Source organism: Pleurodeles waltl, chromosome 5 (assembly GCF_031143425.1).
Source record: "Pleurodeles waltl isolate 20211129_DDA chromosome 5, aPleWal1.hap1.20221129, whole genome shotgun sequence".
In the NCBI taxonomy this organism is placed as follows: domain Eukaryota; kingdom Metazoa; phylum Chordata; class Amphibia; order Caudata; family Salamandridae; genus Pleurodeles; species Pleurodeles waltl.
In genome coordinates, this window is record NC_090444.1 from 1,714,619,442 (window position 1) to 1,714,644,529 (window position 25,088).

The window sequence follows — 25,088 nt, forward strand, 5'->3', positions numbered from 1 at the left end:
CCTTGGAGAGCACTTTCACAGCCAGACAAGAGTTCAGCAAGGCAGCAGGGCAACAGCAAGACAGCAGTCCTTTGTAGAAAGCAGACAGGTGAGTCCTTTGAGCAGCCAGGCAGTTCTTCTTGGCAGGATGTAGTTTCTGGTTCAGGTTTCTTCTCCAGCAAGTGTCTGATGAGGTAGGGCAGAGGCCCTGTTTTATACTAAGTTGTGCCTTTGAAGTGGGGGTGACTTCAAAGAGTCTCTAAGAGATGTACCAAGTTCCCTTTCAGCTCAATCCTGTCTGCCAGAGTCCCAGTAGGGGGTGTGGCAGTCCTTTGTGTGAGGGCAGGCCCTCCACCCTCCCAGCCCAGGAAGACCCATTCAAAATGCAGATGTATGCAAGTGAGGCTGAGTACCCTGTGTTTGGGGTGTGTCTGAGTGAATGCACAAGGAGCTGTCAACTAAACCTAGCCAGACGTGGATTGAAGGGCACAACAAGATTTTAGTGCAAAGAAATGCTCACTTTCTAAAAGTGGCATTTCTAGAATAGTAATATTAAATCCGACTTCACCAGTCAGCAGGATTTTGTATTACCATTCTGGCCATACTAAATATGACCTTCCTGCTCCTTTCAGATCAGCAGCTGCCACTTCAACAGTGTATGAGGGCAGCCCCAATGTTAGCCTATGAAAGGAGCAGGCCTCACAGTAGTGTAAAAACGAATTTAGGAGTTTCACACTACCAGGACATATAACTACACAGGTACATGTCCTGCCTTTTACCTACACCGCACCCTGCTCTAGGGGTTACCTAGGGCACACATTAGGGATGACTTATATGTAGTAAAAGGGGAGTTCTAGGCTTGGCAAGTACTTTTAAATGCCAAGTCGAAGTGGCAGTGAAACTGCACACACAGGCCTTGCAATGGCAGGCCTGAGACAGGGTTAAGGGGCTACTGAGGTGGGTGGCACAACCAGTGCTGCAGGCCCACTAGTAGCATTTAATCTACCTGCCCTAGGCACATGTAGTGCACTCTACCAGGGACTTACAAGTAAATTAAATAGTCAATCATGGATAAACCAATCAGTAGTACAATTTACCCAGAGAGCATATGCACATTAGCACTGGTTAGCAGTGGTAAAGTGCCCAGAGGTCAAAAGCCAACAACAACAGGTCAGAAAAAATAGGAGGAAGGAGGCAAAAAGTTTGGGGATGTCCCTGTCAAAAAGCCAGGTCCAACATGACCCCCTACCAGCCTAAAGCCAGGGGAGAACAATCACTATCCTGATGTACTTCCCTGTTTGAGGCGACAGAACAAGGACCCAGGCCCACAACAGCAGGGGCATGCTCCAGTTCTTCGCCTTCCTGACTCCAATTGGATCACTCTGTCCATACTCTCAGGGCCCACTAAGCCAACCCATGGGGAACCTTTCTCCTTACCTGCGGATCCCATCTGTGCAGCACCTAACCTTACTTTGCTCACAGATGTATCCCAGGAGCAGGATAGTACCACCATGACCAACACAGTGGTGTTGCCCACTCTACCCCTGGGGTGTGACACTTGTCCCCTCCCCAGGGATAACTCTGTCCACCCGGACAGCAAGCCACAGTGATTACTGACAGCTGCCAGGGATGAGAGCCAGGCCCCAGGCCTCTCAAAGCTCTCCAACCACTGTGGCTGTGGAGAGTGGGGGGCGGTAGCCCCAGGTGCTGGGCACCCTTTAACCACTCTCCCTTCCACCAGGTCAGGGATGACAGCCTGAACCTAGTCCTCCCCTCTGGGGCTTTGTACCCTCCCTCCTGGAGCGGTACCCCCAGAGTCCAACATGGTCAGGGTGCTTACAGAAGTCACCCTGTACCATTCCTCCACCAGTGCAGGGCTGTTAACCTGCAACTGGCCCTCCAACCTGGGGCCTGTACCTTCAGGTTGGACTAGGGCCCGGGGTGAGGCTTCCCTCCCCCTGCCGTCCCTTCTGGGGTCCAGCACCCTCCAACTAGGAGTGGCCTCCTCAGAAGACAACAAGGTAGGGGCACTATTATCAGTAGCCCCTCCCTCCAGGTCCGGGGGGACACCCTGAACCTGGTCTTCCAGCCCAGGGTCTGTACCCTCAGACTGGATCACTGCCTGGCAAACCAGGACTTCCTGGGAGGCACACCTACCCCCCACTAGGTCAGAGTTTAACCTCTGCACCTGCCCATTCAACTCCGAGTCACCACCCTGAAGTTGAACAATTGCCTGGCACGCCAGGACTTCCTGGAGGGCACACTGACCCTCCACCAGGTCAGAGTTTAACCTCTGCACCTGACCATTCAACTCAGAGTCACCACCCTGAAGTTGAACAATTGCCTGGCACGCCAGGACTTCCTGGAGGGCACACTGACCCTCCACCAGGTCAGAGTTTAACCTCTGAACTTGGCCATTCAACTCAGAGTCATCACCCTGAAGTTGAACAATTGCCTGCCACACCAGGACTTCCTGGAGGGCACACTGACCCTCCACCAGGTCAGAGTTTAACCTCTGAACTGGGCCATTCAACTCAGAGTCACCACCCTGAAGTTGAACAATTGCCTGGCGCACCAGGACTTTCTGGGAGGCACACCTACCTCCCACCAGGTCAGAGTTTAACCTCTGAGCCTGGTTCCCCAACCCAGGGTCACCACCCTGAGGTTGGGCAATTGCCTGGCACAGCAGGGCTTCTTGGGAGGCACACCTACCTCCCACCAGGTCAGAGTTTAACCTCTGAACCTGGGTATCCAACCCAGAGTCACCACCCTGAGGTTGAACAATTGCCTGGCACGCCAGGACTTTCTGGGGGGCACACCTACCCCCCACCAGGTCAGAGTTTAACCTCTGAACCCGGTTATCCAACCCAGAGTCAGCACTCTGAGGTTGAACAATTGCCTGGCACGCCAGGACTTTCTGGGGGGCACACCTACCCCCCACCAGGTCAGAGTTTAACCTCTGAACCCGGTTATCCAACCCAGAGTCAGCACTCTGAGGTTGGACCACTGCCTGGTACACCAGGACTTTCTGGGGGGCACGCCTACCCCCCAACCGGTCAGAGCTTATCCCCTGAACCTGGTTAGCCAACCCAGAGTCACCACCCTGAGGTTGAACCATTGCCTGGCAGGCCAGGACTTCCAGGGAGGCACACCTACCTCCCACCAGGTCAGAGTTTAACCTCTGAGCCTGGTTCCCCAACCCAGGGTCACCACCCTGAGGTTGGGCAATTGCCTGGCACGCCAGGACTTTCTGGGGGGCACACCTACCCCCCACCAGGTCAGAGTTTAACCTCTGAACCTGGTCATCCAATCCAGAGTCAACACCCTGAGGTTGGACAATTGCCTGGCACAGCAGGACTTCTTGGGAGGCACATCTACCTCCCACCAGGTCAGAGTTTAACCTCTGAACCTGGGTATCCAACCCAGAGTCACCACCCTGAGGTTGAATCTTTGCCTGGCATGCCAGGACTTCCTGGGGGGCACTCTCACCCCCCACAAGGGACACACCGTCCCCAAGGGCCACACAAGAGTCTGGTTGGCGCAGGTCTCCCGACCTCTGCCCATCTGGCAGAGTCTGGGTTTCCCCCAAACCAGAAACGGTTTCACCTGGGTCATTCCTGGGGGGCTCTGCTCTCAGAGCTGTCCCCTGACTCTCAAGGTCCTCCACTGGGGTCTGCAACCCCCTCTCAACCCTATGTCTGGACTTCTGCACCCCCTCACTAGGAGGGGTACTGCCAGACACCAGAACTGTTGGGATGCTGGCTACAGTCACCCCCCCAAGTTCTTCTGACACTGCGGGGCTTCCCTCAAAAGGTGGCCCTACGGTACAGGCTAGGCTTCCCTCCTGGTGTTCCCTCATGGAACCCTCTAGGACCTGGGACCTACCTGGGACACTACAATCCTCTCCCACCACACTCGGTTGGGAACCACCTAGACCACTCCCTTCAGGAACACCCCCAAATGCCTCTTCAGACTCTCTGGTACTCACCCAGAAGTCTGCCTCCATTGTAAGTTCCCTGGGGTCAGAGAACTCACACTCCACCTGGTGTTGGCGTAGCTCTGGAAAATAAGGACCAGACATATGCTCTCCAGCAATTACATCACTCTGCCCTTCACATGTATTAACCACAGTACCCTTCCCCCAACCACCCAGTAACTCAACCTTGGAAAAGCACTCTACTTCACCCTCCTGAGACTGGTGAGACAGTATCTGTCTGTCCCTGACACTCAACCCAAACTCTTCTGGGATGTCTCTACACTCTATATCCAGGACGTCCACCAGGGGGGAACCCTTTTCTCTGTCACTCTCTGCTAGAGTCAGTAAAGTGTCCCTCACCCCAGTAGGAATATGACTCCCTGTGCCAGTTCCCCAATCCTTCTCAGGGACCCTGGGCATAACGGGAACTACCTCATACCCTTGAACTGCCTGGGGTGTGTCAACTCCCTTCTTCAAGTTGGGCACCACATCTCTGGGCTTGTGCCCTTCTTCAGCAGTACTAGATGCAAGATTTTTGCTGCCACCATCTGAACTGGACTCAGCCCTTCCGGCCTCCAGCTTCAGCTCTTTACAGCTCAGCTCTTGAGCTGCAATCTTTTCTTCTTCCAGGGCTAAGAGTCTTTTTGCCTCAACCTCTGCAAGATACTCCTCTAATTGTTGCTCCTGTCGCCTTTGACTTCGGAGCCATTCATCTATTTCTGGGTCACTGTCCAACTCTGAGTAGTCTTCCTCCTCATCTGAGTAGTCTTCATCCTCATGTGCTTAGTCCTCCTCCTCATCTGAGGGGTACTTAGTCATTTGGTTTCTTGCTGCCTCTCTCTCTGCCCATCTTTCCTCCCCCCAGACTATGTAGTGATGGAGCATCTCCGCTTTAGTAGATCTCCTTGCTACAGGAAGGCCCCATTGTCTGCAAAGCTTCCTTAGGTCCGCCTTAGTGAGGTGGTCAGTACGAACAAAGAATGAGTAGGTACACAATCCCATTTTGATAAGATCTTATCAGCAAAAACCAAAATCCAAAGTCCAAAATATCAATAGTATATCCAGGAGGACATCAGAGAACCAAGAGCCAAAAAAGATGAAAAATCAAGTTGACCTTCAACTGTGGGTAGGTAGTGAAATACTTAGCTACTGTATGTCACTGCACAAACACAAGTCCTATCCTCACCGCTGATCACCAATGTTAGAAATGGGGTTTTTGGTTGGTAGTTAGGTTGCCCTCTGTCCAAGCAAGAACCCTCACTCTAGTCAGGGTAAGTCACACACAATCCAAAATCAGCCTGTGCTCACCCTCCGGTAGCTTGGCACGAGCAGTCAGGCTTAACTTAGAAGGCAATGTGTAAAGCATTTGTGCAATAAATCATACAACACCATAGCATAACACCACAAAAATACACCACACAGTATTTAGAAAAATATATAATATTTATCTGGGTATCTTCAGGTCAAAACAATCAAAGTTGCAATATGAATTTGTAAAGATATCACTGAAAAGTGATATTAAGTGTCTTTAAGTCTTTAAAAAGCAATAAAGTGTCTTTCAAGCACAGAGTACCTGGTTTCTGGTGGGAAATCTCCTCAGAGGGCCACAGGAGAAGAGATGCGTGGAAAAAGGGGTGTGTGCGTCGATTTCCTCTCAGCACACACAGACTTGCGTCGTTCTTTTCTACGCGGGGAAGTCGGGCGTCGTTTTCCGGCGCGCAGACAGTCTCTTTTTGTGGATCGCGGGGATTACCAGATGTCCCGGGTCTGTGCGTGGATTCTCCTGCTTATTTTCCGGCTGCGCGTCGTTCTGCGGGGCTGCGCGTCGAAGTTTCGATCTCACGGTAGGCGTCGCGTCGATTTCTCCTTGGAAGTCGGGCGGCGTTGTCCTTGCGAGGCCGTGCGTCGAAATTTTGGTCTCACGGCAGGCGTTGCGTCGATTTCTCCTTGGAAGTCGGGCGGCGTTGTCCTTGCAAGGCCGTGCGTCAAAGTTTCGCACTCACGGTAGGCGTCGCGTCGATTTCTCCTGGAAAGTCGGGCGGCTTTGTCCTTGCGAGGTTGTGCGTCGAAGTCTCGATCGTCCCGAGGGCGTCGCGTCGATCAGCGTCGGTGTGCGGCGTTTTTCTCGCCGCGAAACAAGCTGTGCGTCGAAATTTTCGGCGCACGGAGCGTCCAAGTGAAAGGAAGAAGTCTTTTTGGTCCTGAGACTTCAAGGAACAGGAGGCAAGCTCTATCCAAGCCCTTGGAGAGCACTTTCACAGCCAGACAAGAGTTCAGCAAGGCAGCAGGGCAACAGCAAGACAGCAGTCCTTTGTAGAAAGCAGACAGGTGAGTCCTTTGAGCAGCCAGGCAGTTCTTCTTGGCAGGATGTAGTTTCTGGTTCAGGTTTCTTCTCCAGCAAGTGTCTGATGAGGTAGGGCAGAGGCCCTGTTTTATACTAAGTTGTGCCTTTGAAGTGGGGGTGACTTCAAAGAGTCTCTAAGAAATGCACCAAGTTCCCTTTCAGCTCAATCCTGTCTGCCAGAGTCCCAGTAGGGGGTGTGGCAGTCCTTTGTGTGAGGGCAGGCCCTCCACCCTCCCAGCCCAGGAAGACCCATTCAAAATGCAGATGTATGCAAGTGAGGCTGAGTACCCTGTGTTTGGGGTGTGTCTGAGTGAATGCACAAGGAGCTGTCAACTAAACCTAGCCAGACGTGGATTGAAGGGCACAACAAGATTTTAGTGCAAAGAAATGCTCACTTTCTAAAAGTGGCATTTCTAGAATAGTAATATTAAATCCGACTTCACCAGTCAGCAGGATTTTGTATTACCATTCTGGCCATACTAAATATGACCTTCCTGCTCCTTTCAGATCAGCAGCTGCCACTTCAACAGTGTATGAGGGCAGCCCCAATGTTAGCCTATGAAAGGAGCAGGCCTCACAGTAGTGTAAAAACGAATTTAGGAGTTTCACACTACCAGGACATATAACTACACAGGTACATGTCCTGCCTTTTACCTACACCGCACCCTGCTCTAGGGGTTACCTAGGGCACACATTAGGGATGACTTATATGTAGTAAAAGGGGAGTTCTAGGCTTGGCAAGTACTTTTAAATGCCAAGTCGAAGTGGCAGTGAAACTGCACACACAGGCCTTGCAATGGCAGGCCTGAGACAGGGTTAAGGGGCTACTGAGGTGGGTGGCACAACCAGTGCTGCAGGCCCACTAGTAGCATTTAATCTACCTGCCCTAGGCACATGTAGTGCACTCTACCAGGGACTTACAAGTAAATTAAATAGTCAATCATGGATAAACCAATCAGTAGTACAATTTACCCAGAGAGCATATGCACATTAGCACTGGTTAGCAGTGGTAAAGTGCCCAGAGGTCAAAAGCCAACAACAACAGGTCAGAAAAAATAGGAGGAAGGAGGCAAAAAGTTTGGGGATGTCCCTGTCAAAAAGCCAGGTCCAACAGTCAGGAACCTGCTACATCTAGATCCAGGGACAGGTTCAGGATGCTGGGGAGCCTTTTATGTCCCTGAGGCTCAGATCAGGAGGCCAGCATGCTAGCCCTTTGAGTCACTCTGGGGTCTTGGGTTCAAGATGACATTGGAGGTCCAGTTCTCCTATCCCAGGCAAAGGGCAGCAGGCAACAGGTCATTACAGCAGGGCAGCAGTTCCGTTAGATCAACAGTCCAGCAGAGTGACAGTCCTTGTAACAACACAGCAGTCCTTCTTCCTGGCAGAATATCCACAGGTTCAGAAGTGTACTGCCTTCCATGCCCGACTCCAGACTAACTACGGGGGGGGGTGCAGCTCTTTGTGTGAATGTAGGACACAACCTATTCAAGTATTAGTGAGGCTATGCCCACCTCCCACTTACCATTCTGCCAGCGATGCTAAGCTCCCTATTTTATGTGGCTGTCTAGAGGAAATACACAAAGCTCAACTGTCAGCTACACCAAGTCATGTGACCAGCAGCAGGCTACAGGCTCTAAATGGCAAAGGCAAAAAATTGCAATTTTGATTCCAGAGACACCAAACATAACTGATGACCTTTTCCCATTTGGAAATTACACTTATAAAATGTAATAAGGTAATTCCAATTTTATCATATGGAAAAAGTAGGCCACGCAGTAGTGAAAAAACAATTCTAAGATCGTTTCACTACCAGGACATGTAAAACTTAAAAGTACATCTCTTACTTTTTTAATACGTTCCACCCTTCCCTTGGGCTGTCTAAGGCCTCCCATACGGGTGGCATATGTATTAAAAAGCCAGGTTTGGGCCCGGCAAAAAGTTTATTTTGCCAGATTGAAATGGCAATTGAAACTACACACACAGGCTGCAATGTCAGGCCTGAGTCATGGTTAAGGGGCTATTTATGGGGGTGGCATAATCAGTGCTGCAGGCCACTAGTAGCATTTATTTTACAGGCCCTGGGCACATGTAGTGCACTTTGCTAGGGACTTATAAGTACATTAAATTTGCCAATTGTGTGTGAGCCAATGTTACCATGTTTTCAGGGAGAGCACATACACTTTAGCACTGGTTAGCAGAGGTAAAGCATCCAGAGTCCGAAAGCCAGCAAAAACGAGGTCAGAAAAAGAAGAGGATGAATGCAAAATGTTTGGGGTGACGTTTCAGAGAGACCATTTTACCAACATATCCCCCTTCCAGCCTAAAGCCAGGGAAGAATAATCAGTGCTTTGATGGACTTCCCTGCTTACGGCGATAGAACGTGGACAGTGACCAACTACTGCATGGGCACTTTCCAGTTCTACGCCTTTCTGAACTCAGTTTGGCTCCTCTGTCTATACTCTCTGGGGCCACTGAACTGGCCCATGGATAACATTTTTTCTTATCTATGGACCCCATCTGTGAAGCTCCTAACCTTAATTTGCTCATATATGCATCCCAGTAGGCAGACAGTACAACCATGGCCAACAAAGTGATGTGGCCCATTCCACTCCCTGGGTCTGACTTCTGACCCCAACACAGGGAAAACTCTGTCCACAAGGACAGCAACCAATAGATGCCACTGACAGCTGTCAATGTCAAGAGCCATGCCCCAGGCCATCCACTGTTAAGTGAATACCCTGAGTGGGGCCATTGGGTAAGCTTCTCATCCAGCCTTTGGGCCTGAGGTTTCCCTGACCTCTGAAGCATCTCAGAATGGGGGGCAGTAGCCCCGGGGGTCTTGTACCCTGTCTCCACTCTACCTCCCACCAATTCAGGGGGTATCCTGACACTGGCCCATCAACTCAGGGTCTGTACCCTGAGGCTGAACAGTGGGTAGGGATGAGTCCTCTCTCACCCTGCCCCTCGATCTGGGAACTTCTATCCCCCGCTTGGGAGTGGTACCCCTGGGACTCAGAATTGGAGCGGCATCTGTGTCAGCCGCTCCACCCAGCTCTCTTGACACTGTGGACCTCCCATCAGAGGGTGGTCTCTCAGTGCAGACTAGGTTACCCTGCTTGGGTCCCTTGTGGGAACAGTCCAAGATCTGGGGCTGGATATAGGGCACCCTGGCCCTCTGCCCACCCCACCTCTCCTCCTACCTTCAGAAGGGACATGGGACCCTTTTCACCCCTTACCTTACATTCTGGGACCTGTCTGGGTCACTTTGTACCTCCCGCCCACTCTGTTGAGGGGAACCTCAACCACCCTCCTTATGATCATTCCCTAATGCCTCTCCAGTCACTCTGGTACTTATCCAGAGGCCTGCCTCCTTTGCAAGCTCCCAGGGGTCAGAGAACTTACAATCAACCAGGTGTTGGCATTGCCCTGGAAAACAGTGACTGAACATGTGCTCCATGGCAATCAAATTGTACAGCCCCTCAAAAGTATTAACCTTCCACCCTTCACCCAACCATCCAGTGCCCTGCAAAAGTTTCCCACAAAATCCCCCCGGGGCTGGTGAGGGAGTTTCCTACTGCACTAATCTGGGGTGAAGCCATATCTCTTGACAAGGGTCTCCTTCATGGTGGGATACCTCAACTGGTCTCTCCCATCTAGGGCCAGAAGTGCATCTCTCCTATTTGATAAATCAAATTGCTGTACACACGGTTCCAAAAAAGTAAAGGCGGATTCTTTAGAACAAAGGTTTCCAAAAGAAGCAATATGCTTGAAGCACTGGCCCTCACTCACCTTCCGGTGACTTGCTTCATCATAGGGCCATGCTCCTCGTCAGGCCGGCGCTGCAATGCCTGACGGGCCCCACGAGGGAGCACTTTGCCGGAGATCTTTTGAAAGTGATGTGCAACCGGTCAAAAAATGAAAAAAGGATTGGTATAGGAATAGTTCAAAATGACTAGAGGTAAAATTTCACTGTTTATTCTGATATTAGTACCCCTGACATGATTAAAAACAATATATAGGGATACAGTAGGATAATGTCTACACTCCCCAAGCAAAAATATGTACAGTTCACTAAGTCTCGTGATGAGAAATAGTACAGAAGGAGAGGAAACAGGATCCCTGTGTTACTCAAGCCAATGGGTCAACATGTTTCTCGCTTTTGTTAGTCAGAAATGATCTTACGCGATTCATCAGGACCTTCGTACATACCTAATCCTATGCAAAAAGTTACTATGAAAAGATTTGTCAAATCCCCTACTAGGGAAGTCAGAAACCTAAAGAATAAAAAAGAAACCATCGTCAAACAATTATGCAAACATCAACAGTAGTGTATGCACATATTTATCTTAAATAGCTAACCAATCTATTCGTGGTGAGTCCCAAAAAGGTGCAACGTGCCAAAAGATACTGCGGTGCTCAATAAACCGAGTCAGTTAAATGTAGGTTCTTTAATGCTTACCCTCCAAAATTTTAATGGTAGGGCCCCATTCGGGACATGTCAGGCTTGGAACATCCAATTTGATCTAAATATATACATAAAGAGAAAATACTTTAGATGACATCCAAACTATGAAGGTATGTGTTTATTAAAAACTATAGCAGGCATGATATATTTTGTATTCCTGAACCCCTAAACATTCTTAAAAGAATGAAAAAAGGTCCTGGGGTGCTGCTAGGGAGGCGGTTACGAACAAAAGGCCAGATATTATGGACAGGATATCTAAAAAGGGTAAAGAAGCCAAAATAGTGCAGCATTTTTGTACTATTATCCAAGAAAATATGTTACAGGAGCCGATACTTCATCTCGTGTGCAAAAGTAGAGCCGCGTTTATCACCTCTATCGAGGAAAGTAATACTTGCACAATCGTTAAAACCGAGAAACCCCTTCAGAAAGGTAGACACAAAGAATATGCGTATAGGCTCCCCAGCATGCATCCAACATATTGTGCTGGCAGCCGGAGCTCCATTAGGTCAACGCGCTATCTCCACATCGGAGATAAAAAGGAGGTAAACAAGGGGTAAACAAAGGGGGGGGAGGGGAGTGGGTGGGAAGGAAGAAAAAGGGGGCCTGTCTGGGTATCGGAAGTTTAAACAAGGAGGGTGAACGAAGCAGCGGTGTACGGCAATCGCATAGCGTATCAACCTACTGCTTCAAAGATAAAAACACACCCACCTAATTGGGCCGGCCACGCGAGTGGTTGTGCAGTGAGCCGGTATCCAGTGCGAGCCGTGTCTCAGGGGAAACGGCTCGTCTTCCAAAATTACAGAGAGAGTGAGAGCAAGATTTAAGCATTGCTGGGTTAAAAGTACCTAACTTAGCACTTACTTGTCGTGGTGCTGTGCGTACTGGTCCACCTACAAGCGCTGTATATCCCCGGAACTCTGAGGAAGTTCGAGTGAGGGGCCATTTTAATGAAATTAAAAAGAGAAGAAGGACTCCTGAATTCAAGGGTGCACACAGGGAAAAAAAATAGAAAAAGGACAAAGACTATGTCGGCCATCTCTAAAGAGGTATTCAGAAGGCTATCGAGATTACCCTGTCGTATTCCAGGGGAAACATACCTAGAAGTGCTAAAAGAGGTCTACACTAGGAAGTCCGAAAATCAAGGGACACTGGTCATACATAATGTAAAAACTGATAATATAGTAAAACCGAAAAAGAGAGGGTTGTGAAGGCCTACAGGAACTAATTTATTGGTGGATAAAATTAGTCCACGGAATCTCATCATTTAATCCTGATATATGAGTCTTCAATCTAAAGACCCATCGTTGTCCCTTCTCAAAGAGTCTCTCTGCGCAATCTTTTCTGTCTCTGATAGTTTCCAGAATGATCCATCTAATGTCATCTGGAGTATGATGTGCCTCAATAAAGTGGTTAGTCAGTTTTGTGGTGGTTCTCTTGCATCTAATAGTACTACGGTGTTCGTTGATTCGTACTTTCACCATCCTAGTTGTCATACCTATGTACCTTAAGTTACACGGACAGGTAATCACATAAATACAGTCTTTTGTGCGGCAGTTGGTATGTGTTCTTAGTTGCCATTTCTTGGATTTGCCAAAGTCCACTTCATAAGTACTGCTAGTCATCGGGCAAATGTTACAACCACCACACGGGTGGTGACCTTTGACTTTTAACCACTGATTTCGGCTGAGGTTGTCGGTGGGTTGGTGAATAAAGGGTCTTGTGTGGACTACCATGTCTTTAATGTTGTGGGTTCTTTTAAAGGCGAATAAGGGACATTCTAATGCTTCGCCTGCACTATTAAGAATAGGCCACAGTCTCCGGATAACGCCCTTAATCCGGTTACTCAGAGGGGTAAATGTAGTCACACATGTAAGTCTGGATTGTTGTATACGAGTATTGCTGGTCAATAAACTATCCCTAGGGATGTTGCTGGCTCTCTTCTTTGCTACTCTCACATTCCTTGCTGGGTAGTTACGTTCACCAAGCTTCTGACACAAGGTACTAGCCTGGAGATGGAAGTCATTAGTATCTGAACAGTTGCGTCGTATCCGGAGGAACTGCCCAAAAGGGAGATTGTCTCGTAATGCCTTAGGATGATGGCTACTGTAGAGTAAGAGACTGTTCCTGTCTGTGGGCTTATGGAACACAGAAAAATGGAGGTAGCCGTCTCTAAGTGTGATCCGTAAATCAAGGAAGGACACTTCCTGGTCAGAGATGTTGGAACTGAAACGAAGATGGGTGTCTTACCCACTGGATAAAAGTCATTGCAAGTTCTATGCTGCCCTTCCAGATTACCAGTATGTCGTCAATATATCGACGCCATAGTCTAATGTTGGCAAAAAACGGTTGCCCAGGGGTCAATATGTAGCGCTGTTCAAAAGCAAACATGTATAAGCAAGCCAGGCTAGACGCGAAAGTGCTCCCCATGGAAGCACCCTGTATCTGATGGAATAGGCGTGTTTCAAACTGGAAGAAATTTTCTTTCAGGGCCATACTGGAACATTGCATAATGAAACTCACTGGAGTGTTATAGGTCCAAGTCTCGGCCAGGAGTAGTTCCTCTACTGCAGCAAGAGTTGCTTCTTGTGGAATATTTGTATATAAGGCTTCCACATCTAGACATATCAGTATTTCTGTGGTGTCTGCATCGTTGACATTATTGAGTAAAACCAGGGTGTCTTTAGTATCTTTAAGAAAAGTAGGTGTTTTCTGGACAATAGGTTGCAAAAAGAAGTCGCAGAATTTGGACAGGGGCTCCAAAAGTGAGCCGATCCCAGACACTATCGGGCGACCCGGGGGTGGGGTACCTTTATGGATTTTAGGAAGGCAGTAAAAGTACGGAATCTTGGGGTTCAAGGTGTCCAGAAACTCGGCTTCCTGTTGGGTAATCCACCCTGCTAACTCTGCTTCAATTATCATTCCGCGGATCTTGCGCTGAAGACGGGGAGTTGGATTGGTCGAGATGTGTTGGTAATAAGATTCATCACTAAGTAGTCTCAGTCATTCCTGTCTATAGTAAGTTGTGTCCATAACCACAATCGCACCTCCTTTATCTGCAGGCTTCAGAGTAATATTAGAATTGTGTGATAAAGAACGTATGGCTGCACGTTCCAATTTAGGCACATTTTGGAAAGTTCGAGGAGGTTCTAGAAGTTGAATTTCATGGCGGACCGCCTTCTCAAAAGTAAGTACCTCTATTGGGACCGAAGTCAGTGGGGGTGTGAAAGTGGAGGGATTCCTTAGATTGGTATCACCTCTAGATTCCTGTGGTGGCCGGTCCTTGAAGAAAAAGTGTAGTCTAATTTTGCGAAATAGAGCTGGCATCTCACAGTTCAGTCTAAACTGATCTTCCTTAGGTGTGGGCACAAAGCCCAGACCTTTCTCTAAGACCGCCATCTCCAAGGGAGTAAGGATGGAGCTAAAAAGATTGACAACTACTGTTTCTTTTGTGTTGTCACACTGCGGCTTCTGGTCACCATCTGTGGTTCTTCCTGTGCCCAGTGAACGGTTCTTCCTCTCCTTCTGTTTCTGCCTCTGCCTCTGCCCCGGCCTCTTCCTATTACCATGATTATGCCTCCATAGGACAGCCCCTCAATCCTCCACAGGGATTCTGTGCGCTACTAGAGTGGTCTCATACACCTCAAACCACCTCTCTATGTTATCCCCCTCACTGAAGTCAGGTACCAAATCTCCGGGTGTGTTGAGCTTTCCCTCAGCACTGGACATAGTAGTTTTGCTGCCACCACTGCACTCTACTTGCTGTGCTTTTAAGTCCAGTTCCTTCAGACTCAGTTCATGAGGGAATAAGATGTATCTTTCTGCTAAGGCCATTTCAGCCTTTGCTCTTCTCTCCTCCGCTACGGCTTTGTCAGCCTCAGCTCTTTCTCCTCTGCAGCCAGTTGAGCTAGCTACAGCCTCGGATCCCTCTCAGCATGTCTGTCCCACAGGTTCTCAGGGGACAGGGTGTGGAGGAGACACTGCTTTGTTCATATGATCAAGTAGGGGACCCCTGCTCCGTGGGCTCCCCTCTCTCCTCTGGAGCCACTGCTAAGTCATTTTCCATCTCCTCATTATCCTTCTCAGGGTCATCACCCTTTTCGTCCTCTGCAGCCTCCCTTAGCAAACATGCTTCTTCAAAAGCCAATAGGACATCCTGCAGGTCCTGCTTTGTGGACCTCTTTTTTATAGCCAGCCCTCTATCCTTGCAGAACATCTTCAGCCCAGCCTTGCTGAGGGCTTCAACAGGGACCAGGCCCTTCTTATTGTAGTCTGCTGGGACGTTGGAATCCATTTCCAATCTATTAAGGTATCACAGGCACAACACGAAGTCCTAAGTTTATAAAGGAGAGGTAGGATTCAAATTTGGAAAAATTACCAATGGAGAGAAAAAAGGAGAAACAACTTGTGATAATCTTTAGATGTGGGTGGTAGTGTACACAAGTCACTGTAAGCTTGGGACTGACTGAGCTGTCAGGCTTAATTTAGAAGGCAATGTGTAAAGTATTTGTGCAATAAAGCAAATAGTACCACAATGAAAATACCACGAAAATACATTACACAGGTTTAGAAAAATAGATAGTATTTATCTGAATAAAATAAGGTCAAAATGACAAAGATCCAATAAGCACAAGTTGAAATATCACTTTTCAAATGTTTAAAGTAGCCTTCATCCTTAGAAATAAACAGTTGTCTCTTTGTTATACACAGTACCAGGTATGCATCAAAAATAACAATGCACAGAGACCGCAGAGGAGGAGATGCGTGGAAAAATAAGGTGTTGCATCAAATTTCCTGATGCAGCACAGATGATGTGTCATTTCTTTCCACGCTGCCAGGGGTTCACATGGTTTTTCGGGATGCAATCTTGGTTCCTCACTGCAGTGCAGGGATATTTTGATGCCCAGGGACAATATGGTCGCTGGAAGAAGACACAGGTGCTACGTTGATTCAGAGATAATGCATCAAATTTTCCATTGCAAGGCAGGCGGTGCGTGAAATTTCCAGTCGGGAAGTCACGGCTGCTTCGTTCCGGTCAGCTATGCGGCAATTTCTTGGTCGCAATGCAGGCTTTGCGTCGATTTCATCAGGCTGTGCATCAATTTGTTACGCACAAGGAGTTTCCTGAAGAGATATTGGTCCTGAGACTTCAGAAACAGGAGGCAAGCTCAATTCAAGCCCTTGGAGAGCACTTTTGGGGAAGGCAGGGTCGTTCTCATAAAAGTCAGAGGCTAGCACAGCAGCAGGGAAACATCAGGGCAGCAGTCCTTCTCAGCAAAGCAGTCCAGATTAGTCCTTTGAGCAGCCAGGCAGCTCCTCTGACAGAGTGCAGGTGTAATCCTAGAAGTGTCAGAGTTGGTGGTGTCAGAGACCAGTTCATATACCCCAAAATGCCTTTGAAGTGAGGGAGACTTCAAAGAGTAGTTTTGAGGAGCACAAGATCCTCTTTCAGTCCAGTCTTGTCTGCTAGGGTCCCTGTGAGGGGTTGATCAGTCTGTTGTGTGAGGGCAGGCCACTGGCCTTTGAAATGTAAGTGTCAGTCCCTTCACCCCTCAAGCCCAGGAAGACCCATTCAATATGCAGATGAATACAGATGAGACTGAGTGTCCTGTGTTTGTGGTTGTCTCGGTGAAATGCACAAGGGAGCTGTCAACCAGCACTGACCAGACATTGATTAGAGGCAGGCTGTAAGGCACAGACGGGTTTGAGTGCAGAAAAATGCTCACTTTCTGAAAATAGGATTTCTAAAATAGTAATATGAATCCAACCTCACGAATAAGCAGGATTTTCCATTACCATTCTGGTCGTACTAAATACGACCTGGTTACCCCTTCAGTTTAGAATCTACCACTCAAAAAAGTATTTGAGGGCAATCCTAATGCTAGTCTATGAAAGGAGCAGGCCTCAGTAGTGGAAAACAAATGTAGGTGTTTTTCACTAGCAGGACATATAAAACACATATGGATATGTCCTATCTTTTGCCTACATTGCGTCCTGCCCTATGGGTTACCTAGGGTCTACCTTAGGGGTGACATATGTAGAAAAAGGAGAGCTTAAGGCTTGGCAAGTACTTTTGAATTCCAAGTTGAAGTGGCAGTGAAACTGCACACACAGGCCTTGCAATGACAGGCTTGGGCATGGTTAAGGGGCTACTTATGAGGGTGACACAATTAGTGCTGCAGGCCCACTAGTAGCATTAGTGCACTTTACCAAGGACTTACAAGTAAATTACATATGCATATCGGGTATGAGCTAATATTACCATGTTTTAGGGAGAGCACATGCAATTTAGCACTGGTTAGCAGTGATAAGGTGTCCAGAGTCCTAAAGCCAGCGAAAATGAGGTCAGAAAAAGAAGAGGAGGAAGGCAAAAAGTTTGGGGTGACCCTTCAGAGAGGCCATTTTCCAACACTGTGTATGCCATACAATAGTACAACAAGCCATAGTATTACAGTGTTGTATACTATGTAAATTCCATTTTTTAATTACTTATGCATAACCTGACTAATGAAATTCATTTGAAAATTTGTTGTATGAAGGGATATTTTGTTCAGCAGAATATTGTTTAGTTTATGTGTTTGAAACATTGCTAGTCCAACCCTGTTCTGTCACATCATACCATGAAATGTTTACACCATACCATGAAATGTGTGGCTTCTATACCCTGAAACATCTTTATTATTATGGGACACGTATTGGTCACCGAGGAGGGTATCCTGTCACCGGCAGGTGAGAGTCTAGCCTCTCCATGGGAGGTAGGGCAGGCTATTGGAAGGGCCAAGTCAGCTGAGCTAGTTGTTTTTGGGGTTTCTAACTGAGCAGAACGTGCTAGTCTGTTTATTGATTTATATTGATAGGCTTTTGCACATGCTTAGATAGCAGTCTCTATGTCTGACTTTTTAATGATTTGTCCTTGTCTTTCCTTGGGTTTTCTTTAGAGACACACCTCATGTTGGTTGTCTTGCAGAAATGCAATTTGTTTTCTAATATTTTTTATATTCTAATTTACTAACTACTTTGTTTTTGCTTTCTATAATTACAGCATTTTAGAATAAGCCCATGAGCTTTTAACCTGGAATATATCAACCTGGAGTATATCAAATCTCCTAATTAGTTAATTAGAGAATCAACAAGCTTAAAAGTCCCATAATGAAAGGCTTAGTTAAAACTTGGTACTTCCTGATGGTGCCACACATGTGACATGGGTCCTATTGGTAGATATATTATTCAGCTATGAATAAGAGTCCTTACCTATCTCTCAGTGTTGTGGGGAAGACGTTTCTGAGCTGACTTTGGTTAACCAAGACATCCCAGCTGTGAATGTGATGGTGAGTCCTGTGTTCACTGCTCTGGTTGAGGTCAAGCTATGTTGCAGTTATTTCAAAGTCACATCTACAACCTCGTGTTACACAAAGGGGGTCGCTTTTGAAACGTATCTCAGTACATAATCATAATTGCTTGGATCTGTTCACAAGAAAACGTCACTCAAATTGTCTCAGTTAAGACAATGAAATGTCACACGCATGCACACTGAAAACATAGAAATGCCACATGTAGGCATCCCGAGAACTTCCCAGCTATGTCTACAATGTTTGCATTTGTGCTGTGCGACTTTTCAGTGATTTCATGCCGCATTGCTATTTTTTTGTCTTTTTATTTCAGAATTTTCTTGATACAGCAGATGTGATTGGGAAGAAGCAAGGTACGTGGGGAACTGTGAGCGAAAGACAGAGGATTGAGGCCGGCTCTCGGCTGCTTGAGTCCATGGAGACATTTTCACAAGGGCTTCAGATAAACGAAAATATCACACAAGAGACCGAGACCATCACTTTGAAGGGAATTATTATAAACAACGATTCTAATAGCTACTATGAGGAGTTTGCTTTTGGAAACACATCAGGGAAGGTGCACATTTCTGCTGAGGGGTTGGCCACTAGTCGTAACTCCAGTTTGATCACCATTGCTTACTCCTCACTGAAGAACATTTTAACAGCAAACCAAATTCAGACTGTGAATGGGTTGGTGATGTCAGTGGTGGTCAGCAAACAAAACTCCGCTAATTTAAGTGATAATTTTAAGATATCAATGACGTTTGAGAAAATCAACCGCTCGCTATCAAACGCCTCCTGCGTCTTCTGGATGTTCAATGTTAAGGAATCAGGCGAGTGGGACACAGCAGGCTGCAGGGCCACCGAGGAAGAAGACCAAGTCCTTTGCACATGTGATCATTTGACAACGTTCTCAATGTTGATGTCTTCGTCACCATCCAGGCCTCCTAAACCCAATACAACAGAGAAAGGAAAAGAGAGCCAGACCTTACAGTACATCACTTACGTTGGTGTGGGCATTTCCATGGGAAGTTTAGCTATTTGCCTCATAATTGAGACACTTTCTTGGAAATCTGTTACCAAAAATAAAACCTCCTACATGCGGCATGTGTGCTTCGTGAACATCGCCGTATCGCTTCTGATTTCTCATATTTGGTTCATCGTTGGAGCAAGCCTCACACCTCAGGTGTCCAGTCACACTTACACCAATGCAACATCAAGCACAACACAAGCTTGTGATGCTGCTACATTTTTCACTCACTTTTTCTACCTTGCTCTGTTTTTTTGGATGCTCACTATGGGCCTCATTCTCTTTTATCGCCTGGTTTATGTTTTGCATTATATGACTAAGACGACTATGCTGGCCATAGCATTCTCTTTGGGGTACGGATGCCCCCTCATCATATCAGTTGTTACTATAGCTGTTACAAAACCACAGAGCTACTACAGAGAAAGTGGTAGCTGTTGGCTTAACATGTTGAATTCCAGGACATTCCTTGCATTTGTTGTACCCGCCTTAATCACTGTTGCTGTAAATTTGATCATCCTTATTCTAGTCATCATAACACTACTGAGACCTTCTGTTGGAGATACGCCAAGAAAAGAAGAGAAGAACGCGCTGGTCAAGATTGCTAAAAGCGTCGCCGTCTTGACACCTCTGCTAGGCCTGACCTGGGGATTTGGAATAGGAACATTGATAACAAACAACTTCGCGGTCAACGTAACATTTTGTCTTCTGAATTCGCTACAGGTTAGTATGCGATCTGCTGTCATGTCTTTAATATTTTATGTTATGCATTGGGTGGAAGTTTTGCTTGCTACAACACGCGTTTGCAAATTTGATACATTCTGTGTGAAGTGATGATAATGGTGCTTAAGAGCTACTTTATTCTAAGGGCTTTACAACAGCTCCAAGCATGGTACCAGTGATGTCAACAGGTATCGTCTCAGTCCCCTTTTAAACTGAAGTACAGCATATGAATAATTTATCGTGCCCAGCTTTTTTTCTTTGTATTCTGTAATTCGTAATCCTGTTTTCAGTGACGCTGGCACACATCGCTATGTTAAAGGTACTTTATTCAAAGTAAACTCCTGGTAGGCACCACATGTCACAACTCCAGTAGAATCCTAATGACATAACCACAACTGATATCTGGAACATGCTTTCAGTAATGAGACATCAGGCAGGAATAAGCAGAAACTCTACATCTCCTCACTTCACATTTCAAGAAACAACTGTATTCTACACATAGCAAAACTATGATAGCTGAAGTATTAAGAAAAAATACCAAAATGGAAACAAGCATTTGCTCTGCAATAGGTCTCGCATTTGCTTGAGTTTGAGCTATTGGCGTTGTAAATTGATAACTGGGCTTTTCTTGTCATAAATTGGTCAATCCTGCCTCATTTTTTGTGTTTTGCTGCCACATAATTCCGGTGGCCCTGTGTTACAAATGGGGTCTTTGGTTGGCAGTCAGGTTACCCCCTGTCCAAGCAAGGACCCTCACTCAAGTCAGGGTAAAAGATAATCACCCTCAGCTAACCCCCGCTCACCCCTTGGCACGAGCAGGCAGGCTTAACTTCAGAGTGCTCGTTGTAAAGTATTTGTACCAACACACACAGGGGGTCATTCCAACCCTGGCGGTCGGTGTTAAAGCGGCGGCCAACCCGCCAACAGGCAGGCGGTCAAAAAAATGGAATTCTGACCCTGGCGAGAACCACCAACACAGCCCGCCACTTTAACACTCCGACCGCCATGGCGGGGTAAACAAACAGCGCGGCGGTCACCGCCAACAGACAGGCGGCAGACAATGTACCGCCCACCCTATCACGACCCACCAATCCGCCACCTTTTGCGGGGCGGGAGCCCCGCCGATAAAAACACGGCGGAAACAGATCACGAACGGGAAAACGCTCACCTCTATGCACTCCACGAGGAATCTGGACAGCATGGAACCCGAATTAAACATCCTACCAGCGATTGTCTACCTGCTCCTCTACCAGGAGCACGAAGGCCGCCGCAGGAGACAACGGTGAGTACTGCACCTACGACACAGGGGAGGGGGGAGGAGAAAAGATTACGGGCACACACATACGCAAACCCCCCCCCCCAAATCCCCACACACCAATGCAGAGCAACAAGTCAGATTTACACCCCCCAAACCCCCCAGAATAATTCAAAGACAAAATAAAATGATCATTAAAATAGAAGTATAATAAAGCATATTTGAACTTAAGTGAAATATTAGATTATTAAAAAATAAATCACAACATGAAGAATATGAACATAGTCCAAAAGTCCGGCACATATTGGCTACATGCCATTGTCCGTGGGCCAATGTGCATAAACACATGGGCAAAGCCCACACACGAAACCCGATTCCATTGGAGAGAACACTGCTGGGGCATCAGATAATAAAACCACAGGCACCTCAGGGGGAAGGGAAGGGGGGGGCACCTCAGCCACATGAGTCCACGACGCCAGATCCACGAGGGGCCTCCATGCCCACTGTACCATCCTGGGGAGTGCAAAGCCACAGTCTCACAAGTCTTTTCAGTGGGTGGATTGCCCACTGTACCATCCTGGGGAGTGCAAAGCCACAGTCTCACAAGTCTCTACAGTGGGTGGATTGCCCACTGTACCACCCTGGGGAGTGCAAAGCCACAGTCTCACAAGTCTCTACAGTGGGTGGATTGCCCACTGTACCATTCTGGGGAGTGCAAAGCCACAGTCTCACAAGTCTTTTCAGTGGGTGGATTGCCCACTGAACCATCCTGGGGAGTGCAAAGCCACAGTCCATCTGGTGGATAACAGACTCCACTGGTTATGGAGGAGGCATGGTGCCCAGAGTGCTTCGTGAAGCCCTGCCCGACACAGATCCGGCCCTGCCAATGGGCCAGCGGTGCTTGAGATGAAGGCCCCAGCGGAGTGGTGCTTGAGAGGAAGGGCCCAGCGGAGCGGTGCTTGAGATGAAGGACCCAGCGGAGCGGTGCAGAGACGGCGGGGCCCAGCGGAGCGGTGCTTGAGATGAAGGGCCCAGCGGAGCGGTGCTTGAGATGAAGGGCCCAGCGGAGCGGTGCCTGACAGGAGACGGCGGGGCCCAGAGTAGCGGTGCTTGAGATGAAGGGCCCAGCAGAGCGGTGCAGAGACGGCGGGGCCCAGCGGAGCGGTGCTTGAGATGAAGGGCCCAGCGGAGCGGTGCTTGAGATGAAGGGCCCAGCGGAGCGGTGCAGAGACGGCGGGGCCCAGCGGAGCAGTGCTTGAGATGAAGGGCCCAGCGGAGCGGTGCTTGAGATGAAGGGCCCAGCGGAGCGGTGCCTGACAGGAGACGGCGGGGCCCAGCGGAGCGGTGCTTGAGATGAAGGGCCCAGCGGAGCGGTGCAGAGACGGCGGGGCCCAGCGGAGCGGTGCTTGAGATGAAGGGCCCAGCGGAGCGGTGCTTGAGATGAAGGGCCCAGCGGAGCGGTGCAGAGACGGCGGGGCCCAGCGGAGCGGTGCTTGAGATGAAGGGCCCAGCGGAGCGGTGCTTGACATGAAGGGCCCAGCGGAGCGGTGCTTGAGATGAAGGGCCCAGCGGAGCGGTGCCTGACAGGAGACGGCGGGGCCCAGCGGAGCGGTGCTTGAGATGAAGGGCCCAGCGGAGCGGTGCAGAGACGGCGGGGCCCAGCGGAGCAGTGCTTGAGATGAAGGGCCCAGCGGAGCGGTGCTTGAGATGAAGGGCCCAGCGGAGCGGTGCAGAGACGGCGGAGCCCTGTTCAGCGGTTCTTCTCACTGCGGGGCCCTGTTCAGCGGTTCTTCTCACGGCGGGGCCCAGCGGAGCGGTGCTTCTCACGGCGGGCCCTGTTCAGCGGTTCTTCTCACGGCGGGGCCCAGCGGAGCAGTTCTTCTCATGGCGGGGCCCAGCGGAGCGGTGCTTCTCACGGCGGGGCCCTGTTCAGCGGTTCTTCTCCTGGCGGGGCCCTGTTCAGCGGTTCTTCTCACGGCGGGGCCCTGTTCAGCGGTTCTTCTCACGGCAGGGCCCTGTTCAGCGGTTCTTCTCACGGCGGGGCCCTGTTCAGCGGTTCTTCTAACGGCGGGGCCCAGCGGAGCGGCGCTTCTCATGGCGGTGCCCTGTTCAGCGGTTCTTCTCACGGCAGGGCCCAGCGGAGCGGTGCTTCTCACGGCGGGGCCCTGTTCAGCGGTGCTTGTCTTGTGTTCCTAGGGAACCAGATCTGGGCAATCATTCCCGCTCAGTCGCCATCCGACCTATCGCTTGCGGGGCCCTCCTGTGCTGGACTCCTGGGCCCGTGGGTGTCCTCCGTCACACCCCAAATGGGGCTCGTGGGGCCCTCCTGGGCAGCTCGCCTGCTGCCGGACTTCTTCGCCCTGCTGCCCTTGCCCTCCTTGGACGAATCTCTGGGGCCCTTGCCTCCATTGGAAGTCTCTCTGGGGCCCTTACCCTCCTTGGACGAATCTCTGGGGCCCCTGCCTCTCTTGGAAGTATCTCTGGGGCCCTTGCCCTCCTTGGAAGAATCTCTGGGGCCCTTGCCTCCCTTGGTGGATGGGCCAGGTGACGGTGCAAGGCTGGTGTCCTTGGGGGCAGCCGTCTCAGGCCTGTGGCGCTGGCCCTTCACTTTTTTGCTTCTTTTCCCAGGGGGTGGGCTGGCTGTCCGCTTGCTGCTGGCCGATGTTCCTGCCCTAGGAGCTGGTGGACTCCAATAGCCCTGAACGATGGTCCTAGTAGGTGCAGGGCTTGTGGTGGCTGAGGTGCTGGTTGGACTCTTACGAGATGGAGGGGGTGGGTCAGTTGTTGGAAAGAGGTCAAGGTTGGAAAGGAAAATCAATTTAGAAAGACAGGGACGGGTAGTTGTAGTGGGTATGGGAGTGGAGGAAGAGGATGTGGTTGTAGGAGAGTCAAGTGTGCTGTCTTTGGGTGCAGGTGCTTGTGACGGAGGCTGTCGTGAGGTGGATGGCTTTTGGGTGGGTGGCTGCCTGCGTTTGTGTGGTTTGGAAGAGGGGGTGACAGACACACTGGGAGAGGACACAGGGGACGTGTAAATGGTAGTGGGGGTGGTGACTGCACGTGTGCGGACTGTTCTGGTGGGTGTGGTGGTGATGGACGTACTGGCTGATGGTGGTGTGCATGCAGGTGTGAGTGGAGATGTCACAGGGAGGGAGGAGGGAGACGAGGAGGAGGGAGACACAGTGGAGGCAGTGGGTGTTGCTGTGTCTGCATGTGGATGTTGCTTGGGTGAATGCTTGTGTGATCTGTGGTGCTTATGTCTGGATGAGCTGCCCTTGGGTGTTGATGTGTGTGCAGGCTGGTCTGTAGGTGTGTCTGGGATAGGCAGAGGAACAGGGGAGTGGGACTGGGTTGAGGAAGTTGGAGGGGGAGGCTAGACACAGGGACAATTGCTGCCGTCAGTGGTGAGGCCAGAGCGTTGAATGATCGCTGATGGGCAGCCTGACCCGAATGAATGCCCTCCAGGTATGCATTGCTCCGATGCACCTCCCTTTCCACCCCCTGGATGGCATTCAAAAGGGTAGACTGCCCAACAATGAGCGTCCGGAGGAGGTCAATGACCTCCTCACTGAGGGCAGCAGGGGTAACTGGGGCAGGACCTGAGGTGCCAGGGGCGAAGGAGATGGCCGGCTTCCTGGCCGAGCGGGCACAGGGCGAAAGCTGAGGGGCTGCTGGGAGGGCGGAGCTGGTGCGCTGGGTGGCGGCTGTACCTGTTTTTGTGGTGGGCACGGATGGTGCCGCCACCACAAGGGAGCTCCCTTCCGAGGACGTGTCGGTGTCGCTGACGTCTCCACGGGTCCCCGTTGTGGAGCCCCCCTCGCCCTCCGTCTCACTGGTTAAGTCTGAGTCAGTTGCAGGGCCCTCCGGGCCCATGTGAGATGCAGCTCCCTCGTGCGCTGATGCCACTTCTCCTCCGCCTGATGATGCTAATGCACACATGAGCAGGAAAACCAAAAAAAAGGGGGGGTGAGAAGAAAGAAAGACATGTTGAGTGCAT

General features: G+C 49.5%; 1 protein-coding gene across 1 annotated transcript; it reads left to right on the forward strand.

The window, feature by feature from the left end:
* Positions 1-15,141: 15,141 nt before the first annotated feature.
* On the forward strand, positions 15,142-24,813 carry LOC138297148 (adhesion G protein-coupled receptor F5-like; the record flags this gene model as incomplete). The annotated part of the gene is made up of 4 exons (XM_069236639.1): positions 15,142-15,168; positions 18,024-18,089; positions 18,424-19,840; positions 24,794-24,813. Coding segments are annotated over exons 1-4 (1,530 nt in total), but the record flags the coding sequence as incomplete, so codon positions are not given.
* Between the last annotated feature and the right edge of the window lie 275 nt (positions 24,814-25,088).